This window comes from Myotis daubentonii, chromosome 7 (assembly GCF_963259705.1).
Source record: "Myotis daubentonii chromosome 7, mMyoDau2.1, whole genome shotgun sequence".
In the NCBI taxonomy this organism is placed as follows: domain Eukaryota; kingdom Metazoa; phylum Chordata; class Mammalia; order Chiroptera; family Vespertilionidae; genus Myotis; species Myotis daubentonii.
In genome coordinates this window covers 17,027,535-17,046,787 of record NC_081846.1, presented here as the reverse complement: position 1 = coordinate 17,046,787, position 19,253 = coordinate 17,027,535, and the positions used below count along the sequence as shown (strand labels likewise).

General features: G+C 36.7%; 1 protein-coding gene across 1 annotated transcript in view; it reads left to right on the top strand.

The window, feature by feature from the left end:
- ERBB4 (erb-b2 receptor tyrosine kinase 4) overlaps window positions 1-19,253 on the top strand; it is a 922,327-nt gene that overhangs the window by 626,544 nt on the left and 276,530 nt on the right. The window contains exons 5-6 of the mRNA XM_059703027.1: window positions 2,284-2,349; window positions 17,291-17,409. Of these exons, the coding sequence (XP_059559010.1) occupies window positions 2,284-2,349; window positions 17,291-17,409 (185 nt within the window). The remainder of the gene's footprint in view (window positions 1-2,283; window positions 2,350-17,290; window positions 17,410-19,253) is intronic.

The window sequence follows — 19,253 nt, the reverse complement described above, 5'->3', positions numbered from 1 at the left end:
CATCCTCTGCTTCAGATAATTTTGGTTAACAGACCACTTAATGGGTTGATTTAAAGGATTTTAGCACATCTGAAGAAATACCAGAACATTAACATTAGCTGCTTTCTCATAAAATAAGTTTATACAAAAAAAAGAAAAGTTTTTACTGCTTCCAATTTTATTTCACAGAACTTTCTAATTTCCGCTGGTATAAATCAATTTGGATTTATTAGCTTTGTACGAAAAGAACTCCAGTAGGTTTTTAATAATAATTATCGTTATCACTGATTAAAGTTATATTGTTCAGGCCAGATGGAGTCCTTTTCCTGTCAGCTAGAATGAGCTTGATTATGTAGTTATAATGTGTTTAGATCTAAATAAACAGATGGCCCAGTGACAGGATATTATACGCTGGTGATGTCAGCAGCAGCGCTTCACAAACAGAATTGCTTTAAATAAACTCTGGATCCTGGCACTTTTAAGAAGGTGACTGGAGTTGAGCCTAAGTGTTGTATTAACTTGATTAGTACTGTTCACTTGCAGAAGTGTCAACCATGAGGCCGGTCTGAGGTTCGGTCTAAAAAGTGTGTCTACTGAACCTGTTCCTTAACTGTGAAAGCATTTAACTTAATACACATACTCAGTATCATAAGGAGAGAGAGAAAGAGAGAGAAGCTGCCCAAGTGTAAGAACTTCCAAGTTGAAGAGTTAAAAACTGTGGATCAAGAAAAGATGGATACATTTGATAGAACCCTATTCCATAATTTTTGCAACATGTTATAATAAAAGTCTTGACTAGCCATATACCTACTTGCAGTCGATATTAGAATATTAACAGAGCTTTCATCTTTAATCATTTTTCATGTCTACTATTTATTCTAAAACTAAGCCCACTCCATACCCTTGTACCAACAAAAATGTAGAGTGAGCCTATAAAATTCAGAAACAAACGTCAAAGAAAGTCATTATGTACAATTGCTTTAGCTAATGTTCTTTTGTTGAGTCCTTATGGGACTTTCTCTGTGGGACAACTGTATTTGCTGAGGCAAATATCCATGGTAGCAGAGTCTTTAAGAGAAAGATGCCACTGCAGGAGATAAAGGCTGCTATTTGAAAATTAAGGTAGTAACAATAACAATTTTAGAGGAGGCTGTCAAATAATTAAATTAAGATTTCCAAAGATTTAGCTGTTTAAATGCTTAAAATTTTTATATTAAGCCGAGCCAGAACCAAGAGGTCACCAGTTCAATTCCCAGTCAGGGAATGTGCCCAGGTTACAAACTTTATCCCAAGTAGGGGGCGTGCAGGAGGCATCCGATTAATGATTATCTCTCATCATTGATGTTTCTATCTCTTTTTCCCTCTCCCTTCCTCTCTGCAATCAATAAAAATATATTTTTAAAAATTTATATTAAGATACTGGTTCACACATTGGCCCTGTACACTGAGGGCAAGGAGAGATGGAAGAAAGAGGCAGGCAACTCCAGATTTGTACGTGGCAGGTGTAAGAAGCCAGGGAATTGATATATGAAGCTTGTCTTTGGTGGCCACAAGATGAGTAGACTTCCACACTCTCCCACTAGAATCTTAAAAGTTCATATAGAGGCCTTAATGGGTTCAGTCATGTATTCAGTCCAGCTGGTCTCAACAACACCTACTCTCTCTAGGCTACACCCTTGTAACAACCGCTGGCTTGGGAACATCAGCCAGGATGTACATTCCAAGGACAGGGGCGAAGTGAGGGTGTTCCAATTGCCCAGGTCCAGCTCAAGGTTCAAGTGATGGTCAAGTCCTCTTGACAATTTCCTACAATTAAAGATAATCTAAATGATGTATGTAACCTTTTATTCTGATGGTTTGCTATGTGTTTATAAGAACATATTCTTGTTTTCATAGACTTGAACTTAAGTGTTGACATAATCCTTAATAACTGTTGGTATCCGTAAGCCATGTACTTTAGAAATTATATCCAATATAAGAGGTCATAAGCATAAAACTGTTCAGTAATCAAACTAAAATGTATTTAATGTAAATATTTCCTTCTTACTAGCTGGTAAAATGCATAAACTCATTGATTTCCTTTTTTATAAAATGATGAGACTATTTTGAATATGAAGAGATTGTTTTTCACGTCACATGCATTTGACATTCAGGTTTTGTTACTTAAGCAAGCGTTTTATGAGCTATGCTTCAACTCTAGTATGACTTAAAAATCCTCATAAAGGAGCAAGAATATTTCATTAGGGGAGATAAAGTCAAAGAATGAGAGATTATAATGTGAATGTGTTTGTGCCTCTTCTGCAGGTGGACGTTGCCATAAGTCCTGTACCGGCCGATGCTGGGGACCCACAGAAAACCATTGCCAGACTTGTAAGTGCTCAACTAGTAGAGAGCATAGGCTTGAAATGGTAAAATCATTTTAATAATTGGTGATTTTCAGCTGTCTGGGGATAAGAAACATGAAAATGAGTTTTTGCTTCCTTGTGGTGTATGTATCTGTCCCATCTTCCACTCAAAGGTTAGCAGGCTTTGCAATGCACCTTGATTTTTTCACTTCGTGCATATGTGCATTAATTTATTTGTGGGGATAATTCCTAGAAGTGGTCATTGCAGGGTCAAGGATATGTGTATAAGAAATTTGATAGAAATCCCGAACAAGGAGATGTTGTTCTCCATAAAGCTTGTAGCAATTTCCTCTGCCAAGAGCAATGCATGTACATGCCTGTTTCCCTATTCCCTGGGCAAAGCAGTGTGTTATCAAATCTGGGTCTTTGAAAAAAGGTTAGAAGAAGCATAGTATATCAGAGTAGACTTAAATTAACTTATTTCATGAAAACAATGTTTTAGTGCAAAGTATTGGCAAGAATTTTAAGCAGGACTTTAAGATTAGATGACTGTTTGAAATAAGTATACTAGCTATAATATTAGACAGTGTTTTAATAGCATCCTACCAAGGTACGGGAGAGCCTAATTCCATTCTCACAGAATGAAGAATAATGATTTAGAACAAAATGTTAATAGAACTGAAGGTTAAGAGATCCTGTAGTAAGAGTAGATATTGACTCAGGGTAGACCAATTGGATTCTTTCCCTAGACAATTTGGACTTGGGATCCAGATGCTGGTAGCATAACCTTAGAAACTTGAACTTGAAGAGATATTAAACTTAGTAGAGGTTTCCATTTCAAACCATGTGTTAATGAGAAACAGAAATGGCCAGTCCTCAGTGACTCAGAAGAATAAATCAGCCATACAGAAGCCAGAAGAAATGAGAGAGAGAGAAAGAGAGAGAGAGAGAGAGAGAGAGAGAGAGAGAGAGAGAGAGAGAGAGAGAGAGAGATTTTGACAGTTCCTATCTCCTATTTCTATGACCTTCATGTGCTTCAGCTGCACTCTATTCTTGATGCCTTAAGAAACAGTGTTTTTCTAGTACATTTAAATGACTTTTATTACTTGCCATGAAGTGAGGATGAGAATGAGTCTTGTAAGAAAAGCATCACGCCCTAACAGGTTTGGCTCAGTGAATAGAGCATCAGCCTGCAGACTCAAGGGCCCCAGGTTCGATTCCGGTCAAGGGCATGTACCTTGGTTGCGGGCACATCCCCAGTGGGGAGTGTGCAGGAGGCAGCTGATCGATGTTTCTAACTCTCTATCCCTCTCCCTTCCTCTCTGTAAAAAAATCAATAAAATATATTTTTTTAAAAAAAGCATCACACCATAGCTCATGTATGAAATCATCAGCCAAGAAGTCATTTAATCCACCTAATTTTTCAGCATAGACATTAACTTTACTATATAACCTAAAATTTAATGGTCACTGTGCCTACTCCACAGAATCAATAAAAATTTTTAATATATTTTATTGATTTCATATAGAGAAAGGGAGAGAGAGATAGAAACATTAATGATGAGAAAGAATCATTGACCGGCTGCCTCCTGCATGCCCCACATTGGAGGTGGAGCCCGCAACCTGGACATGTGCCCAGACTTGGAATAAAACCGTGACTTCCTGGTTCATTAAGTCAACACTCAACATGGAGCCACACCAGCCAGGCAGAATCAATAAAATTTAAATTCAGTAGACATTTATATGTATTTCATATGTACAAGTCTAAATTTTGGATTAGTTTTCATTCACATAGATCTGTATAGCTTATAAAACATTTTCATTTTAAAATTTGTTTTCACAATATTCTTATAAGTTAAAAAGGCTTAGTTATCGTTAACCTCTTTTTAACAATTGGGGAAATATAAGTTGAGAAAATTATTCAAGGAGATGTTAAATTTACAACACTGTTTCCTGTACACCATATTGCATAGCACAACTTAGTGGGAGAGGACATTAGATTTCAAGTCAGACAAATGAAACAAACCCCAGTTGTTTCCACTTCCTAGCATGAAAAAGTGACTTAATCTTTTTAAATCTCAGTTACCAAATCTATAAAATAGAATAATTGCACTTTGCTCAGAAGAAGTTTGCTCTATTGGAATCCAATCCAATCCAGTAATGGAGTTGAAATGCATTAATATTTTTGGCATATACTAAGGACCTAATAAAGAATAGCTAATATTATCATAAACTGAAGGAGAGGCTCTTAGAAAAATAATCTTTCTTAAATGTGAATGAATGGGAAAGCTCCTGGAGCCCATTCCCCCTTGTGAAGGCTCCTGACCATCATGGCTGGGAAAAGCAAAGCCCAGGATTGAAGAGGAGGCTCCTGAAGTGGAGGCTGGTTGCCCTTGACATTCTTTCTTGTTCTCTCTCTCCTAGTTTGAGTTACTTGAAAGGGAAATTGCTCATCCATATTTAAAGAGCCCAATATCCTGAGGCAAAATGTATTTTGCAACTACTTGAAGATATACATACTTATTGTAGAACCTGAATTTTAGAAATATGGTTATATATTTTTGAGAATTAGATCTCATTAGAGATTCCATAGAGACATGAGACCTCCAGAGTTCCATAGAGATGTAACATACATGAGCAAAAAAAAATTTAATGTGAAATATCTAGACTTATTTTAGATTTTTGATGATCAATCTGTTAATTAAACTGTTTCTTCTCCTTAGGCCTACTTGAGATGCACTATCTCTGAATCCTAATTGACCGTTTAAGAAATTAGAAAGCATACATTGTGCAAGTTTTTGAAAATATTGAGCTCTTGTTGATTGACCACACAAAAGTACATTGTAACATTTGAAAGACATAGTCTTATATTATTCAGAAATGACTTTTTTTTTTTTTAATCTTCACCCAAGGGCGTGTGTATGTGAGTGTGTGTGTATATGTATACACACACACACACACACACACACACACACACACACTCACATACACACACACACTAATAAAAGAGAAAGATGCAAATTGACCATCCCTCCAAGATACCCACAAGCCATGCCCACCAGCCAATCAGGAGTGAGTATGCAATTAACCTGACAAAGATGGCAGGTTAATTTGCATATGTGGGTATCAAGTGCCCTGGAAGGCAACGGCAGCCACGGGCTCCCAGGACCATCGCCAGCCTGGGAGGTGAGGCTGGCTGAGCCTAGCCACGCCCACGGGCTCCGGGGACCTTCACTGGCAGAGAGCAGGGCAGAAGAGAAGGCAGAGAGCAGGATGTTTGGAGGACTTGGCAGAGCAGGAGGCCGTAGGACATAGAGCAGATTGAGAGAGAGGGCAGCTTGGAGGGCGTGGCTCCCTCTGTCAACCCAGCTTCCTCATCACAGCTGTGGAAACTGACAGCAGAGAGGAGGAAGTCGCACCCCCACAGAATCATTTTTTTCATTGATTTTCAGAGAGAGGGAAAGACAGAGAGAAACACCAAAGTAAGAGAAACACATCAATTGGTTGCCTCCTGCATGAGCTCTGACCAGGTCCTGGGCCTGGGAGGAGCCTGTGACCTAGGTACATGCCCTTGTGCCCTTAGCCAGAATTGAACCCAGGACCCTTCAGTCCATAGGCCAAAGCTCTATCCACTGAGCCAAATTGGCTAGGGCATGATTTCTTTTCTTAATGACCAAAATACATTCAGGGCTTCTCTGGGATATTCAACTTCATGATTTGCCAAGTATTTTCTTATTTTTTAATGGAGAATTATTCTTTGAGACTCTTAATACATTAGAAAAGAACAGTAAAGGTACTTAAAATCCCCACACTTCCACTAAGGAATCCAATGTTAAGAATTGTGTTCATTCACCACATCTTATCAATGCTGACATCTTCCTGCAGGTGTCGCCTCCAAAATAGCAAATGTGCTAGGAATTATCCCCAGTAAGAGTGAATAGTGAGAAATGGAAGGAAAGAGAAATGATTCAGGCTCTGGAAGAACTAATCTGTGATAATGAATGACTTGTAAGGGTGAAATAAAGCAAAGAGAGGTGATCATAAAGAGATAGCTCTGAAGAGAGATATGGGAAAATAAAAATGTGGTAACAATGGTAAGCTTGAAGGAAAGTCTGCAAGGGGCAGAAGTTTGTTTAAATGTTAGTTTTTAATTACAGTTTACATTCAATACTACTTTGTATTAGTTTAAACTAAAAGTGTACAGCATAGTGGATAGACAATCATGTACGTTACAAAGATCCCCCCCCCCCTTCCATATCTCAAGTACCCACAGGCACGGGATATACCTATTACAATACCATTGACTATATTTCCCATAATGTACTTACATTCCCATGACTATTTTTTTAATACTAATTTGTAGTTTTTAATCCATTCACCCTTTTTGACAACTCTTCCAAACCTCACCCCTCTGGCAACCATCAGTCTGCTTTTTGTGTCTGTGAATTTGTTTGTTTGTTTGTTTTGCTCTTTAGATTTCACATATAAGTAAAATTATATGGATGGAACTAGAGCAGTGATGGCGAACCTATGACACGCGTGTCAGAGGTGACACGCGAACTCATTTTTTTGGTTGATTTTTCTTTGTTAAATGGCATTTAAATATATAAAATAAATATCAAAAATATAAATCTTTGTTTTACTATGGTTGTAAATATCAAAAAATTTTTATATGTGACACGGCACCAGAGTTAAGTTAGGGTTTTTCAAAATGCTGACACGCTGAGCTCAAAAGGTTTGCCATTACTGATCTAGAGGGTATTATACCAAGTGAAACAGTGAGAGAAAGGGACAAAAGTTTTTAAAATAATGAATGAAAAAGAGTAGATTTAGTGAAATGAAAGGAGAGTATAAATAAATTGACAACTTACTGTGGACAACAACTTATACATGCCTATAGAATTTTAATAAAGTTTTGTAAATTTTTGTTAAATTTAGTAACATGTTGAGACTATTTTGTATACTGGTTTGTGTGCTATATTTAGATTTCATTGCATTTAGAATAATTTAAGTCTTTTATTGTTCTTCTATAGTTTTATATGATGTTCAGCCTACTAACTGCAGCACTAGCATCTATTTTTAAACGTTTTTCTAAAATATGTTATTTTTATAAATACATTTCTAAAGGAAAAACCTTAGACAACCGAAAGAATTTTATAAATATTAAAGTAAGAAAATCATGCTTATAGAATCTCGCCAAGTGCTGTTACTGTTTTACTTTATGATTCTGATTTTCTAAAGTGACTGGAATTTATTCTCCTTGAATTCTTTCTGATGTTACAGCATCATGGCCCTAAAAACCTAACAAGACTTCTTACGTAATTGCAATCGGTCAGCATAGAGCTCATGATTCGGTACGGAGAGCTGCATTACATGTAGAGAAGTGACTCAGGCTTGAAAGATCGTGTAAGCTCAGTTAAATCATGGCCGCGTTACTCCACAACACAGCTTAACCTTAAGTAAATTGATTTGGTGGATTAATATACTCATGCCAGGGGAGACAAACTTATCTGCTATGTCAAGTCTGAAGCTTATAGAATTGTATTTAGCCGCTTACTGGTCAGAATGACAACTCTCTCTAGTCATAAGAACTGAGTCCTGAGCTACAGAGGTTTAGGTGTGAGAGGGACTAAGCTTTAAGAAGTAAATAATAATGATTAAAAGAACAATGTTATCTCTGTGCCTGCAAGATATATAAGGCACACTTATCTCATTTAAAGTAGATACCACATGTCCCTTTTTATCTTTGAGCACAGTATCAGGTCAGCTCTCTCCAGTCACCTATTAGGCAGTGTGGATTTTCATTTTATACATTCCTTTTGTCCTCCTAGACCCGGTGTCACCTCCTTAAGACACTGCACTTCATTTTTATCTTTAGAAGGAGGAGAACATATCAAAACATTAGAGTTTGATTCCCCTCATCTTTGCATACATCTTGCATTAAAGTAGTTATAATTGTCTTCAACTGAAGGTTATTTAACTAAAATATTCTCTGCTGATTACCACTTGCTATACTCTTCAGTCTCCTAAGTTGTTTTGCATATGATATTTCTTGCTTTGAAACTAATTGAAAAATGTAAGTGCATTTGACAATAGCATGTTTCAACTGCTGGAGTGAATAGATATACTCTGATCATTGAAATGTCTATGAAATTGATTAAAGCTAATTCATCATTTTAACCAAAGGAAAACTACATTGTGAAATTCACCCATTACTTGTACAATATTGTTTCTAGCTAGATTACCTCAAAATATTTTTAAATTAAAAATAGAACAGCATTAAAATTAATAAAAGCAGTGTATTCGCTCTGTTGTAGATAATGGTGAATGGAGCACTTTATTGTATTGGCAAAATAGAAAGGAGTTCCAAACAACACTTCATGTTATTTATTGTTTCTATGCAGATATTATAGAACTTACTAGGAAAAATTTAGAAAAGTATTGAACATTTTCCTCAATAATTAATTATATGTATGTACAAACAAAATTACTTTCAATAGTGGTAATATATAAAAACTTTTCGTTTAATAATAGAAACAAAACAAAAACAAAACCACTACGGCCTGGCTATGGATTCTATTAACTACTAGGGCAAACTGTAGAGGAAGTATACATATGGTATATATACTTTTACCTGTTCTAAATATATCTGGAATTTCTTTGAAGAGAATGCTACAAATCTGAGAAGATAATTATATATTTTGGATCCTCAAATTTTCAGCAAGCTATAAAATGTAGCAATTCAAAATGAAAATGTACTTTTCTTCATGAAATTTCCAAAAGTAGTAGTAAAACCAAAATGAGAAATTATAAATATAATAATAAACTAATGACACCCACATAAATGCATGCACACACAATTTATTTAAAATGTTATTGTTTTTAGTGGGACAAATGTTGTTTAAAAAGAAGGTGCCCCTGTGGTAAATATCCAATCCGAGCAGAGAAAGGCCAAGTGGGAGCCAATGGGGAAAAGAAAAAGAGCTGAGCCAGCAGGCTCGATCAATCAGGATAACAGCTAGCCCTTGTGAAAAGTCAACAGCTTTAATTAAAACTCCTGTATTTTACTAATAACTTTGAATGTCCATAAGCCTTATTATTGATTTTCTATTTCCATTTTTGTGTTTGTAGTTTCTGAAGATATTGTAAAAATTAATGGTCTGATTATTTGCATACATTTCTAAAATTATGCCCATCTAAAACATTTCCAAAAGATACCCAATAATTTGCTTGTAGAAAATAAGAGAAATATTTTTTCTCTAATATGCTGTTGATATTGCTATAAGTTGATTATATTTGTTGTAATTTGGTGACCTTTTTTAAAGATTTAAAAGAATGGAATGTTTTTCATTTTAACTACGGAAGATATAGTTATATTAAAAGTTCTATAAAATACATTTGAATTCAAGAGAGATTGCTTAAAGCCATGTTAAAGGCTCAAGGGATATAAAGAATATATATAAAGCTGTGCCTGTTCTCTGGAAATGTCTTAAGGTATAAGACAAAGATGAGGAATGTTTGAAAAGGGGGCATCAGGAGGCTGGGGGCATCAGGAGACTAGAGATGTAGTTCTAACTCTAAATTTAATTTCAGGGATCTCAGTTTCCTCAAGTTCCCTTATCAACACAATACAAATATTGAAAACAATGATACCTGTTCTTGCTTCTTACATGGTTAGGATATTTGCGTGCGTGTGCCTGTATACTCAGTGATTAGCTATAGATCATATACACATAGACGTAGACATTGACATAGATACAGGTAGTTTGGGGGTTTGATTTATGTCCCTTTTAGCCTACTGATAGTGATACAGTCACTGGGAATGCCGGAGCCACTCTCTCTCAGCCTATACTACTGGTGGCCCACCCCACAGACATTTTTGGACCAGAGTCAACATTGTGGCTGGACCAGACTTTGTGGTTCTTAGGATTGCAAGACATACCTCAGCAACAACCATCAGAGATCTTCAATAAAGCAATGATCATGCTAATTATTCCCAGGTCTCTGAGGGGACAAAGCAGGCCCAGTGGCCACACTAAAAGGTCATGGGGAGGGAAAAGAGAGAGAGAGAGAGAGAGAGAGAGAGAGAGAGAGAGAGAGAGAGAGAGAGAGAAAATGAGAATGTGAACATGGGGCTCTGCTTCTATTGGAATTCAGGGTCAGATGCCTGGAGTTTCATGGATTCACTGTTCCTTGGCCAATTTAAAACATAAGAATAGGAATTCATGAATTCGTATGTGGAAAGGAAAAAGTGGGTTCACTTAAATTGTCAGTCACCTAGGTTACCAGGGTTTTCTAAAGAGGGAACTTAATGGGAGTGGGTGGCGGCCTAGCTTCTTATCTAGGTGTGGTAATAGTACTGTGCCATATAGCTGACCATATGATTATTTGTGATAGATGTCTTCAAAATCAACGCCTTGGTTAACTTTATCAAAAGCTTAGTATCACTTAACTACAGAAATGCAAGCTGTGGTTTGGTGCAGGGAGATAATCTTACCTGATTGGAGAGTGAGTACAGCACATTGGAAGGATTACTGACAGGACACTGAGCAGAATAGTCAGAAATATTGGAATTGTTCTGTGAGAAGAAAAGTCATAGTTTGAAAACATTCTTCCTCATATACTTGAAGTGCGAGTTTGTGGTGTAACTTTTGTGGTGGTTCCACTTTAAGATTATTATACTGAGATTGTGGACTTGAATGTTGGCCCCATCTGGGTCTCGGTGTCCTCTTCTAAAATCAATAGGTTAAACTCAGTCATATATGAGGTTTGATAAAGTGCTAAGTATAAAATAATCTTATCTTTGTAGCTTTCAACATTAATTTGAATATCTTAGTTTTCATTACTCATCACTCATAATTGTGTTGTTACATAAAATTACTCCAGAACAAATTATGTTTCAAGAGTGTAAAGCAGAGATGTGTAGATCATTTTAGTTTTTCAATATTATATTTAAAATCACTTCTGAAACTATCTTCCTCCCACTCCCACCCCATTCGGTCATTAAATTGAGATACCTATTATTTTTGGCTCTTGATGTAAACATATTAGTGAAGATATATAGGAGTTTGGAAATTAATTTAAAACCCTACTTTATGATAAGTTATGCAACCCAGGATAAGCTAGTTAAATATTTTTTAAATGTTAACTTCTTCGTCTGTAACACTGGGATAATTAATTTGCTCTGTCAAGTGTATAGCTTATTTCATATTATAGATTTTTTAAAGCCATATAATTCAAGTACATAGACTTGAAATATAATAATGTATTTCCATCAATGAAGATCTTTGCCCCACCCTATATTTTTCCACAAAGCGATTACTATATGGTAACAAGTTTGGTATATATGTGTGTGTTTACAGGTATATTTATTCACATAATTGTTCCTTATTACTGGACATTTAGATTACATTGTATTAGTCTTAGTTACAACCAGTGAACATTTAAAATATACTAGTGACCTGGTGCATGGATTCGTGCACATTGAAGGGAAAATAATTAGAAGGTTGCCGGCCAGGCAGGACTGGGCGAGAAGGGCTGGACATGCTCTGGAGCCAACCTCCCATGGCACCTCCCTGTCAGGCTGCACCTGGGGTGGCGACATGGCTCCAAGTGCATCTGCGGGGTCCCTCTGGCAGGTAGGGTCCCTTGGCCTGGCCTGCGGAGATCAGGCCATAACTGGCTCTCTGACACCCCCTGAGGTATCCCAGAATGTGAGAGGGCACTCTGCAAAGCTGCTGTCGTACAGGGTGTGGAACGCAAACGCACGTGGGCAGTAAGCCAGATTTGGAGCCAACAGTGCCCCAGCAACAACGTAACCCATGGCTGAAGATGGAATTGCGTGGCCCTGCGAGGAATCGGGCTCCCTCCTCTCTGGTTTCGGGGTGTGTCACCCAAGAACTGCCGCTGCCAAGTCACTGCAGCTCGGCAGCTCCTGTGTTGAATGTCTGCCCCTTGGTGGTCAGTGCGCATCATAGCGACCAGTGGGACAGTAGGAGGGACACTTAGCATATTAGCCTTTTATATATATAGATATTTGTCCATATGCGCCCATTTTTTATATCAGGTTCCTAGAAATAGAAGTGTTTGATCAACATGAATTTACATAAATGAATTTGATAGAGACAAACTACTCTTCAAAAATCTTGTATCTATTTAGACACACACCAGTAGTTTTCCCAATGTTTTATCCACATCAAAACTAGATATCATTTCTTTTGTATTTACGAATTATACCCACAGTGCCCTTATTTCCCTGTTTTAATTCATAGTTCCTGGATTATAACTGAGGCCCAACAAGTTTTTTTTTTTACATAATTATTAACCTTTTCTAAATATTTTTCTTAAACTTTCCATTTATATTTTTGGCTCAATTGTTCTACTCCATTTTGCTATGTAAGACTTTTTTGTTTTTTACACATAATCATTGTAAATACTTATCTATAATAATAAAAGCATAATATGCAAATCAACTGAACAGCCAAATAGCAGAACAGCTGTCTGTGTGAACATGCTATAACACCCACTGGCGCCAGCCCAGCCAAGGCAGGTGTGATGTGATTGGTCAGGGGCCCTGCCATCGCCCCATGATCACCCTGCAGAGGGAGGCCCAGGCCACCAACTGGCAGGCTGCAGCGGGTATGCAGGGCCTCCCTTGCAGGAGTGATCCATCATGGAGCCCCGGATGGATGGGCAGGGACTACCTCTTTGGAGCAATCAAACTCGGAGCCCTGGTATCGATCACCCCAAAGAGGGAGGCCCATGATACACAGCCAGTGGCGCTGCGGTGGGTAGTCTGGGCCTCCCTCTGCTGGGGAGATCCATCATGGGTCCCTTAGCCCGGCCTTTGCCCTCTTGCAATCCAAGACCCCTCAGGGGATGTCTGCCTGCCGGCTTAAGGTGGAAGTTAGGCATCCCTCTGGCAGTCTGGGGTTCTCAAAGTCTGGGATCCCTCGCTCCTTACTGCCCACCTGCAGCCAAGGTGGGAGAGGCTTATGCCACCACCGCTGCATTCATTGTGCTCGCTGCACTCGCCAACCATGAGCCCAGCTTCTGAATATTTGGTATTTAAATGTTACACATCTGATTCTCATGGATAATTTGAATGAATACCCATTCCCAATTTCAAGTTTACTCACCCTAATATAATAAACATTTGACTTCCCAGGTTTTATCTTTTGTATTATACAATCACAGTTAGTGATGTAACACCAATGAATAAGCTCATTAATATTTGACTGAAATATTTTAATGCACCCAATGTAGCAATTTAGAAAGGTTAGTAAATACAGGAAAAAATGCTAATGAATTAATATTCAAGCAAGGATAGAAATTAATATAACCAAAGCAATTATAAGTTAATGTTCCCATGGAGGCTAAGTGAGTTATCTCATTGATTTCAGGAAGTATTTTTGTTTTGTTTCTGTCATAATAAAATATGAGTATAGCCTGATGCTTTTAATTCATAGTAAGTAATGTTTATTAATCAACTAATGCCCTTAAATGGATTTTACACAGAGAATGTTTTCTTTCTAAAAACAAATCTCACATAATGTGAAGAAAAGTTTCTTAACTATGTCATATCACAGTTTAGAGATTAAGTGTATTTTGTCCTTTTTGCTTACTTATATTATTACTAGAAGCCTGTTGCACAAAGATTCGCACAATAGGCCTTCCTTCCTGTGGCTGCTGGCACCGGTTTTCCTCCGGCACCCGGGACCCAGGCCTTTGGCCTGCGTCTGCCACAGCAGAGAAGCCAAGCCTCGAGGCTAGGCTTTTCCCCGCCTGCCGCAGCAAGGCTTGGAGAAGCCAAACCTCTTCAGTCTTGAGTCTTTAGTCTTCACTCTGGCCAGAACCTTCAGTCTTCACTCTGTGCCTGCATATGCAAATTAACTGCCATTTTTGTTAAGTTAATTTGCATAGTCCCTCTGATTGGCTGGTGGGTGTAGCAGAGTGACACCAATTTGCATGCTTCTCTTTTATTAGTGTAGATATGTCCAGCAAACACTTTCAAAATATATTTCATGTTTTTTGAACTTTCTTTTTTAAAAAAATATATATTTTTATTGATTTCAGAGAGGAAGAAGAGGGAGAGAGAGATAGAAACATCAATGATGAAAGATAATAAATTATCAGCTGCCTCCTGCACAACCCACATTGGGGATCAAGCCCCCAACTCAGGCATGTCCCCTGACCTAGAATTGAACAGTGACCTCCATCCTGGTTCATAGAGCTATGCTCAACCACTGATCCACACCAGCCAGGCTGAACTTTCAATTGGTATTAAGGCATGTGAAAACCATGATGCCCAAAAGTGCTATTTTTAGTGTTAAATGTCTCTCACTTTTTATTTTTTTAAAATTTTTTTTAATATATTTTATTGATTTTTCAAAGAGAGGAAGGGAGAGGGATAGAGAGAGAAACATCAACCAGCTGCCTCCTGCACACCTCCCACTGGGGATGTGCCCGCAACCAAGGTACATGCCCTTGACCGGAATCGAACCCGGGACCCTTCATTTCCCAGGCTGATGCTCTATCCACTGAGCCAAACTGGTTTGGCTCACTTTTTATTTTTAAAATCAATGATAGACGGATTTTGAAGCAAATCCTGTAATTTAATGATCTTTTAATAGCTTAAATTAAAAAAAATAAAAGTAATGACTTAGGGAGATATTTCTTTGCATGTCCCTCAAATGAAATGGCATATCTAAGATCAAAGTGTCCTAAAAAATATGAGATATATGACTACTATATAAAAGAAATAGCTGTTTTGAAAAATTTAAAGTTGACTCAACGCATATAATGTAATTATTTAAAACACATATTTTAAAACTTCCAGAGTATAATATTATTATAGAAAATAAGATTGTACTCTTAGATTATAATCATAGCATATTATTTTCATAATTAATTAAATTATTCAACATAAAGATCTTAATATAAACATTTAATAAATAATTTAAAATAAATTTATGGTTAATTATCTTTATAAATATTATCTACACTAATTTCCTCATTTTGTGGGAGAGATCAAACAAAGTATATAAATAAAGAAAAAGACATTTTGTAAAGTTACCTGTAATCACTATAGAGTTAAAAATAAAGGTTAACACTTCAATGTACATGACTTGGATTAAAATATAGGATATGATTGCTGACTCACTTCATGTTATTTTCCAGCTAAGCAGTTCCTTTTCACTGAAATGAAATTAACAGACTATCCTGTGATAACACTTATTTTAAATCTAGTAATTTGGTTACTTAACATTTATATGCTGTTTTAATTAGCAGCTCTTGGTACATCAAAAAAGTCTTTTTTTATATATAAGAAAGAGGAATTATATTTAAATCTGTTATTTAAATAGAATATGAAATATAAGTGTTTTTTATATAGCATGGTTTATAAATTAGGGCATCTAAATAAATATACCACTTGGATAAAATGTAGAAACATTAATGTATGTATAATGTGTGAATATGATTTATTTGGGTATCTTTCATATATAATGTAGAAGTAATGCATGCGTGTAATGTATATGAAATATAAATAAAAAGTACGTGAGTGCCAAGTAGACATTAGAATACACTAGAAAACAAATGAGTTATAAAATATATTAGATGATGATTGATGCTATAACAAAAATGCTAGAAAGAAGGAAAGGACAAAGGGGAGGGATGAAGAGAGGAAGAGAAATAAAAGAGAGAGATGCATGCTGTAGCTCAATAGAGAATTCAGATCTGAATCTGAAAGTAATCTCCCTGTAGGTAGAAGGCAACGTAAAAGTTAAATGATTTCATTCAGGCATGAGCCCATAGCCCAAGAAAATTGCCAAGATCAACCATGACCAATTCTGAGGAATACTAATGTTTAAGGAGTTGTGCTTTCCTATTGAAGCAGTGAAGGAAGCTTTGAATAACTAGTCAAAGAGGTAGGAAGACACAAGGCTGAAGTGGAAATACAGAAACCAAGAAGTGACATGCTATACATATCCTATAAAATTTAGTTCTCCAAAATACTTTAAAATATCTCTTTATTAAGTGAGATAAGCAGAGTTATTTTACTCAATACCATAATGTTGAAGCCCAGTCTATAGCATTGATTCTACTAAAGTGTACCTGTAGGATTCTGCCAGCTTGTATTAAAGGGTGTTATAAGAAAAGACCAGTGGAAGTTTTTGTAGTATTTAGTGTGAATGTGTCTTCTTCCTCCCATACTCCCTCACTCCCAGTTTTCTTTTTTACCTTCTCCCTTCTTCCCCTCCTTCCCTTCCTTTGAGAAAGTTGCTCTGTTCCTCTTTTTGAAGATTGTCAGTAGAAATTTCACTGATATCTCAGGAATAGAAAGAGTTGTGCTACTACTACTTAGGGTTCTCTCTCTCTCTCTCTCTCTCTCTCTCTCTCTCTCTCTCTCTCCTTTCCTCCCTCTCCACCCTCTCTCTTCCTGTCTGGTCTCTCTCTCCCCCTCTCTCTCTTCCTCTCTCATTTCATCTATATATCCATCTGTCTATCTGATATGAATCATGTAAGATATAATGTGAATCATGTAAAGATTTATATTTTTCTTTTTGCACTGACTTATAAAAACCTTGGGGTTATTTCTGGGGACACCTGCTATAGGACCTAACTGTGCCCAGTGTGAATTGATTCCATCTTTCCTAACCTACCAGAGTGCCTCATTCAGTTATTTCGAACTCGATTCTCTCCTGTTAAATTATATGATTTTAATAAAGTACAATAGTATTTGTTTGCACGAGAAAGAATCTGTAAATTAACTTATGTGTTTGAAGATTTTTGTACCGTAATTTTGATCTGTTGCAGACTTCATTCAGCATGCATTTGCTGAATTGAGTCAATGGTGGGTCAATTGATATTCTAGAGGCCAGCTTTTCCCAGCTACTTACTCCAAGTCACCTTAGAAGCTTCTCTTGGTGGCTGATTTGACCAGGCTTCCTATCTGTCTTCTGCAGTGACAAGGACGGTGTGTGCAGAACAGTGTGACGGCAGGTGCTACGGACCCTATGTCAGTGACTGCTGTCATCGAGAGTGTGCTGGAGGCTGCTCAGGGCCTAAGGACACCGACTGCTTTGTAAGTCTGGGTGCTGTTTTTCCCTCCCTTCCAGGTTTGACTCAGGCACATTGAATCCTTAATACCTTATTGAAAAAAATCCAGTTAAACCACTTTAGGATTAAGGAAAATTCTCTACCTTCCTTTAAGCCATGCATTCACTGGGTGGCAATTGATGAACTAGGATTGTTTGTTATGTCTTTCTGTTGCAATTTATATTACCAGTGAGATTTATTAGAGAATTGAATGAGAGCATATTGAAACATCTTTTAAAAACTAATAGGATCTTTCTAAAATTTACAGTGATTACCTCTTTATGTTGTTGTATCATTGAGTTTCTGAGTGGGGGCACTTGGATTTTATTTTTTAAATATGAATTTAAGATACGTTTACAAATTGAAGCATTTTTAGTTTATGTTGTTTACAAATGGATATTATTCAAAATTTATGAGATTTACAAATACACACTTGAAGCAATTTGCATGCTAATCTGTGTGATTTTTATTTTAGAAGAGGATACTTTTACATTCTTAAAGTTAACATTTACCACTTGTTGGGGACACTTTTAATTATATTTTGATAGCTCTGATACAGTTCTTTCTGTTATTTTGAATACATACAAGCAATTCTGTGAGCTATAGTTAAATGCAATTTCATACACACACAGAGCACTTTAAGCTAACCCATAAATTGTTTTGTTGTTAAAAATAAACAGAGGAATTTATTTTCTTGTTACCCCTTCTCAAATATTCAGAGAACACACACACACAAACACACACACACACACACACACACACACACATATACACACACATATTTAGAATTGAGTAATTTTTTTTTCAAATTGGCACTTAATTCTGAAAAATAAGCAAAATACCTGGTAGAAACTACAGCTCTTATGAGATGGTCACTTGTGAATTTTTTTTAATGTCACAAAAAATTTTAACTTGTCTACCCTGATTCTACAGTGAAAAAGAGTGTGTATTGCAATAGTGAGTCAGGAGGAAGAAGAGAATATTAAAATGTTAAAAATTTAGAGCAGCTCCTCAGCAGGTCTTGGCTTGAGACCCTTTTCATTTGCTTGTCTCCAGACATGGGCTGGAAAGGGATCTGGAGGATGCTAAACAAGCTTTGGGTTCACAATTCCAAAACAGCAACGACAACAAAACACCAATAGGCATAGCTTTCGCTCTGTTTTGTTCATGGTCCCATTGCCATGAGAAGCAGAGTGCCAAGAGAGCTTCGGGATTTTTATTGCACTATTTTATGGAATGGTCCCGGGATTCCACTTTGGCATTGGCTACAGAATGCTCAGCAATGCCAGATCAAGGCCTGGGTGTAAGCAATGTTGTTGTGTTATCGGGTTCCTCTGGCTTATGTTCCTTTGTTGCTAAGCAATCTGTGCACAACATCTCATAAAGTATGTTAGTAAAGCAATTATGAGGAAACATGAAGTTTTATAGCCATAAATTAAAACATACTGAGTTTTCTAGATTGGTTTTTAATAGATTCTTCCTGGAAAGTGTCAGCTTAGTGAATAACGTATCATCAGTGATTCTTGTTCTGATTATGCATCTAGTAGACCATCATCAGGGAATTGTCATGTTGATGATAAAGTGCTTGCTAAAACAACAATTGATGAAGAAAATGTTTTGAGGAAACAGAATAAATTAGTGCTTATTAATAATCATACATACAATTTATGATGACTGTAAAATATTATTTGAGTTCACATTAGCCTGCTTTGCAAGGCCTAAATTATTCCTAAGAAGGTTTAATACATTTTAATTAAGAGATTTAGTTCATCCACTCTTTGTTAATCACATGTTTTTATGTCATTATATTCCACTTTTATAATAAATACC